Below are 6696 nucleotides of genomic sequence, written 5' to 3' on the forward strand. Positions count from 1 at the left end.
TTACGTCAAATTTGTTTATTGTTTCAGCTGTCCTATGTTTTATATAATCTGGCTCGAAACCCTTCAATATACACATAATAAAGATTTTAAAAAAATAAGAACATAACTAATTAATGTGGTTTACACGATCAAAATAATCGTGCTACATCCATATTACAACTAGAGAGATTTTTAGATAATCATATTTATCAAACACAAACATACATAATTTCAAGAGTTTGACACAAAGTATTATGGATTACACATTCACCTTGTACATATGATGAGACTTTCAAGGATTTGATACATAAAATATTATACATGATTTGGACTATATTTGGATTTCATGAATATCACATCTTAGGATTAGAGTTCACTACAGGCCATGGTAAAACACATTTGATTAACCTTTTTTTACACTACCAAACACGTTTACGGTACTCCCCAAGAGCCCAGAGTGGGAAAATGCTCCTGTATTGTGCATAATGCAGAGTGCAATTTTTCATCCAAGCTCCAGTAATTTCCTGGGTAAATAGGCTAATGTTCAAGAAAGATTTATAAAAACATACCATATATATATATATATATATATATATATATATATATATATATATATATATATATATAAAAGTTCATTTGAAAATGAAAAATAGGTTTGAGAATACAAAAATCAATCTAGACCACACATATATTCTTTGCCACTGTAGCATTTCGGCGCACCGCGGTGACGAGAAGAAGTAATATTAATGTGTATAGAAAATTAAGTATATTCGTATTTGAATATTAAGCACTAACACCACTCCATCTTCTCCGCTATCTAACCCACCACCAACAACTTCCACCATTACCGCCACCTTCACCACATATACCACGACAACCACCACCTCCTCCACTGCTACCACCACTATCGTACACCTCTACCATCACTACCACCACCATAACAACCATCATCTCCTCGACCAACAACCATAATCATATATTAATAATCACTTGTGAATAGACATATATAGATAATCATATATGAATAATTATATGTAAATATACTACATAATATTTATATATTTAATCTTATATTCATATACAAATATTACATCTCCCGTTGTGCTGATACACGCCGATACGTTTAAACGGATGATGAAGAAATGTGTGGTTTATATTCATTCTTCCGTTCTCTCTCTCTCTCTCTCTCTCTCTCTCTCTCTCTCTCTATATATATATATATATATATATATATATATATATATATATATATATACTAGGTTTCAATCTGTTCAGAAATAATTTATTCAGTCAGCAATAGAAATAATGCCCACAAATGAATCTCACTGGAAAGTGTTAGTTGAAATTGAAGTCTTGTGTTTTATTTTTCATGGGATTCACAAAAGTATAACTTTCAATCCTTTGAATCTTTTTAGGGATTACCTGTTGAGGAAAATCTCCGTTATCCATTTGAGCATTAATCAACAGTTTTGCTGCTTTATCTAAGGGCGTTATATCTCTCTCCACCTGTTGTTTATAAACATGAAAAATCTATTAAATTTGATACATAAACCTTTAAAGCAACTTAGAGGTGGAAAATGACTAAGACTACGCAGGAATACATAGTAGGTGTTGCCGGGATGAATAGGTGTTGCCGATACATGAAAAATAGTTAAAAAAAATCGAAAAATCGAAAATTTTTATACTGCGGCCAGAAAAGTTAGGGGTTGGCGGTGCCACACCGGGAACCCCTTAAAACTGTCCCTGGTAAATCCCAAAAGACTTGGTTCAGTTGGTTGGTTGGTTGTTAGTCTTGACTAATAGCCTTTTGTCACATGCTTTATTTCAATTAGAAGGGTTGTTAGATTTCAGTTAGAAACTTGTTAATTTTCTGTTAAGCGAGGTTAGTTAAATTGGTTATGATGTCATGTTCATAATAGTTAGCTTGATTATATATTCCGACTTCTGTAATCATTTTAGCAAGTTAATCAATGAAAATTTCTATAAATCTTTCTTCTTTCTCCAACTTGAACTACCAAAACTCTTTGAATCCATATTTTTAAAATCATTAATATTTAGTTTATTAAATAGGAAAATCTTCATAAATATCCCTAAACTTTGGTCTTATTTAGAGTTTTTTTCTAAAGATTTCCATCTTAAATATGATTTTTTAAAATTTAGAATTATGATGTAGTATTTTAAAAGATTGTAGGCCACCATGGGCTAGTGGTGGTGATAACTTGGCATCAAACATTTTAAAATGGAGTTCACTATTTTGAAACTCACAGTGTATCTAGGTTTGTTATTAAAAAAGGTTGTAACTATAGTTTAAGCCACCGTTAACATGTTTTGTCCATCTGTATTAGCTAACCTTTCTTTATTGGTTTGACTATCTATAACTAACATAAAACCCAAATTGACCAATTTTAACAAAGTCTATCTAATTGACACCCCTACACAAAAGCATGGAAAATAACCTGCCCACAGAACATAAGACCAAGCATAGCCCATGATGTTTGCACCAAATTTGTTCGGTTTCCATCCAATGGCGTATACACCTTGATGAACAATAGAAACAAAATGTTGAGAGAGATAGAGGTTTCACATTTCTATTTTAGTAATAGCTTGCTTTGCCTTTATTGAATAGATATATTATCATAACTATGTATTTGTTAAGTATTATATCTTGTGGTAATCAAAATTGACGTTATTTGTGAGCAAAGAGATGAAGCTCACCTCAGTAGAACAAGATAGGTGGCTCTCTCCCCAACCCCCCTCTTCATTCTGTTTGGAAAGTAAGAACTTGACACCTTTACATACTGCTTCATTATTGTCGTATGTCTTTCCAGCAGCACTTAAAGCCCTCAAGGCAAAGAATGTTCCATATAAGAAGCATATTCCCCAGTAACCATACCTATGAATCCAAAAGAATAGTTAAAGAATGTCAACCAATGTTTTCTATATATTGGATACAATTATAAATATATCTTTAATTTCATAGCTCAAAAGTAGTCACAAAAAATAGAATCCGTGCAACATGTTACCATGAACCATCATGCCATTGTGTTTCCTCCAGATATCGTATTCCATTCAAAATTGAAAGTTCTATTTCTTTCTTTCTGTGTTTTGGATGGACACGGTTGAGCTCTACCAGAGCTACAATAATGCAAGCTGAGGGTTCCAGATGCCTAATTCAGCAAAAATACATATTAATTAATAGTCACTGGTTATAAAAACTTTTGTTTCATTTTCTGTTTGTTATTACGTACTATTTCGTTTCACTTATGTTTTGGAATACATTAGGCTTAAGTGATTGTAATTATATATGGATCACTATTCATAATATATGGAGCTAATGACTATGTAGGAGAATTACTCTTTCTCAACAACTATATCTGCAAACATCTCTGAAGGATTAAGAAGCTGTAGAAATGGTTTTGGAATCGGTGGCTCCCAAACAGCAAATCCTCCGCTTATCGGACTCTAAATGAAGAGAAAACAGAAAAAGGTAGCACGGGTTATTTCATTGTTTGTGCTTGAACTAAAAACTATAATTATTTTTCCAAATTTAAAAGGATAAATTATATTCATTTCTAAGACAAATGTATCATACTTGCAAGTAAAGAAGAAAATTCACTGCGTCGTATAGTCGGGCATTTTCAACTTTCTCTCCAACAATTTCTTTCGGCATGTTTGATAGTAAGAGTAGACACTACAACATAAGATGACTGATAATTATAAGATGTATAGACAAATAAAAAAGATCTAATTTGATTTGAATGTACCATTAGTGCTTCAGCTGTACAGTCAGATACAGCCCATCCATGATCTTGATCGGAGAAGGCCCATGCTCCTTTAGTGATATGTCGATACATTTGAGTGAAATCTCCTGAAGGATTTTGTTTGATCTGCAAATAGTGTAGTATAATAAGGAAAACTATCAAAGTTTTAAAAAATAATCTTGCATGTATGCATATTGTTAGAAAACAACCTGAGATTCTCTTAAATAAAAGTGTGCCTTTTTGAGACAATCAGCGTATTCTTCAGTCATGTTACTTGCAATAATTGCTTGAGTTGCAAAAACACAATCCCACACTTGACTACCAAAACTGTGCATTGTCATCCCATCTTCTGCAACCCATAAGTAATCTGGAACTCTTGCTAAGTGATATTTGAACTCATCACCATTTGGATTCTCTGCCCACCAACACATCATTTGTAGACTCTGCCCAAAACATAAGAAAACATTTGTTATGTTTTTTAGGTAGAAAGTTCATTCTATTATAAATTTTCTTTGTTTATTTACATCAACATTGTACGTAGCTTACTTTTTCAATGCATCCTATGGTCATGTATCTAGTCTCTTTTGATTCATAGCGCATAAGCTCAACAACTCTATCAAGCGATTTCCCTCGTAGTTTGGAAAATGGCCAATATTTAAGGACAGGCTCAGTAATGTAGTGAAGGGTATGCCACAAAACATCTTGAAGAAATGAATGTGGATAGTACAAGTCCTCCTGCAAAGAGAAACATATATAAATATATATACTCCTCACTTACAAAAAATGATGCCAATTTTATGTTAAAGGTCTTAAGAAAAGGTACCAACCTTACAACAATTATTTCGTTGCTTATTCCAATTAATATGCTCAAAAGCAGTGGGGTAGATTTCTTTTCGCAATGATGAAACAAGAGGTGTGATGGGTCCTTGGACTCTTTTCCCATATAAATATGACATAGGCATGTAGGTTGTCCGACAATAACACCACATCTCAGCTATATAAGTCATAATGACAAATTAAGAGAGTTTGAAAAACGTATAAAAATTCTCTTTTGTCTGAAGCGATTTCTAATTTTTATGAAATCAAGGAAAGCACATTGGAAATATTGGTTATAATTTTAAAAATATATAGTTAATTACCAGGATGAAAAGGAAATGTCGATGGGATAATCCAGAATTCTGGTGGCAATGGGTTGCAACCCTCCCAATCATACACTCCCAGCACCTATATATGTAAATACAGGAAAATAAACAAGAAATATCAACAATCATGGGAAGAAGTGGGTAATAAGATTCCATAATTAAATCAAAGAATAGTTATCAACATGTATAACTTTACTAGAAAGGTCATAAATATTCATGGTTTTTCATATAACAATATGTCATTCAATTTTTGCTTCCCATGCTTTCTTTTGTCTTGAGCTGGATTGAATTATAAATACCTTTTCATTTTCTCTCTCAAACATTTTTTTTTTGTAAAACTCTACTTAAAGCACATATCATATTATTTATAGGGAACTAGTTACACTTGGTATATAGATTAGATATTTACTGAGAGATAGAGCTTTCCCCAGGAGGGAATGGAGGTTGCACCGCCATGGTCAAGTATCCACTTGCGGCCTCTGTCCATTGCACCATTTCCTCCATTTTTTCCTTCTCCTAGTATACGCAGGGCTACATAGACCAATGTAGATCCAATCATCGTGCTTTTGCCTTCAATAAAAAAACCCCATCCTCCATCTTCATTCTGCAGTTATGATGCAACTCGAATTATTTAATATAATATATTTTTTCTAAAACAAGAAACATAAATAGATCTAAAAATGTTTTGGGGGAAGTATAGAAGGAATTATGTGAATGTCTACGAAAATCTGAAGCAACAAATAACCCTACTGTGTATATGTGTTGAAATAGAAAGGACATGTTTTATTGTTTAATTAATTAATTTGTTTGCCTCCATTTTCACTTGTTATGTTGTTTCCAGGATGACCCGCTTAGCGAAAGATTACATTTCTAAGGAAAATTTCACAACTTACGTTCTTTTGACATATCTTGTTCAAGAGTTTTAAGGAAAATTGGAAGCTTTTGGAAGTGAGCTCTACAAGTATCATGTTGGAGTATTTTAAAATCTAGGGCCTAAAAAGTAAAAACTTTCTTAGAGAGTAGAATTATTTAATGATTATACATTGTTTATATATATAAATTATATGATAGAGAGGTATAATAAAATCTTGTTGAATGTGTAAGAAAATTTTATAATATTTAATAGTTGGAACCATTAGCAATAGTTATATGTCCTTTCAACACACCTATAAAGAAAAATTTGATCTGTTTCCAATTTTTATGTGGGGGCAAAATGGGTAGCAGGGCCCAATTATTTTTCGATTATATATATATATATATATATATATATATATATATATATATATATATGGGTCCTTTTTCTAACTTGTCATGGACACTTAAAGATATTTAAATCCTCAAGACGAGCCTGTTTAAATAACTACTTCATAGTAAGTTGGGTTAGTACATGCGCCTACACGGTTCTCTCTTTCACTTATTTTTTTGTAGTCAACTTGTTTCATTTAATTTGTACACGTCATTAAGGACACGTATTCCACCTTATGAATAACTTTTCACTTTTGACCATCAACTTACTATCCATTGGAAAAAAAAACTTCAAAATCCCAAACATGATCTCCTTCCTAGTGTGGGAAAATATAACATAGATGGTTTATTTAGATTTGATATTATAGCCTACCTGATGATTGTAGAAATACCGTATCATCTCTTTGTGGTGTTCTTCATTCAATATTGTATTAATGGTACCACTTATGTATAAAGCAATTAACTGCAATAAAAAAACAATTACAGGCTTAAGAAAGTCGGTGAGAGAAACATAACCATATATGTAAAATGCATAATAACATAATTGATGAGTATTCCTTATTGTAGTT

The 6696-nt window shown here is 32.1% G+C and overlaps 1 protein-coding gene across 1 annotated transcript in view; it reads right to left on the bottom strand.

The window, feature by feature from the left end:
* Window positions 1-217: 217 nt before the first annotated feature.
* The window catches only part of LOC145159243 (dammarenediol II synthase-like), an 18025-nt gene continuing 11546 nt past the window's right edge, over window positions 218-6696 (bottom strand). Inside the window, exons 4-17 of the mRNA XM_079078179.1 lie at window positions 6501-6590; window positions 5292-5486; window positions 4880-4964; window positions 4568-4734; window positions 4287-4475; window positions 3950-4183; window positions 3744-3866; window positions 3572-3670; window positions 3335-3441; window positions 3003-3146; window positions 2695-2872; window positions 2436-2516; window positions 1402-1485; window positions 218-503 (exon numbers count right to left, since the gene is read on the bottom strand). Of these exons, the coding sequence (XP_078934305.1) occupies window positions 399-503; window positions 1402-1485; window positions 2436-2516; window positions 2695-2872; window positions 3003-3146; window positions 3335-3441; window positions 3572-3670; window positions 3744-3866; window positions 3950-4183; window positions 4287-4475; window positions 4568-4734; window positions 4880-4964; window positions 5292-5486; window positions 6501-6590 (1881 nt within the window). The 3' untranslated portion in view covers window positions 218-398. The remainder of the gene's footprint in view (window positions 504-1401; window positions 1486-2435; window positions 2517-2694; window positions 2873-3002; window positions 3147-3334; window positions 3442-3571; window positions 3671-3743; window positions 3867-3949; window positions 4184-4286; window positions 4476-4567; window positions 4735-4879; window positions 4965-5291; window positions 5487-6500; window positions 6591-6696) is intronic.

The sequence above is a fragment of the Lactuca virosa genome, chromosome 1 (genome assembly GCF_052849685.1).
Source record: "Lactuca virosa cultivar CGN04683 chromosome 1, Lactuca_virosa_CGN04683_v6, whole genome shotgun sequence".
In the NCBI taxonomy this organism is placed as follows: domain Eukaryota; kingdom Viridiplantae; phylum Streptophyta; class Magnoliopsida; order Asterales; family Asteraceae; genus Lactuca; species Lactuca virosa.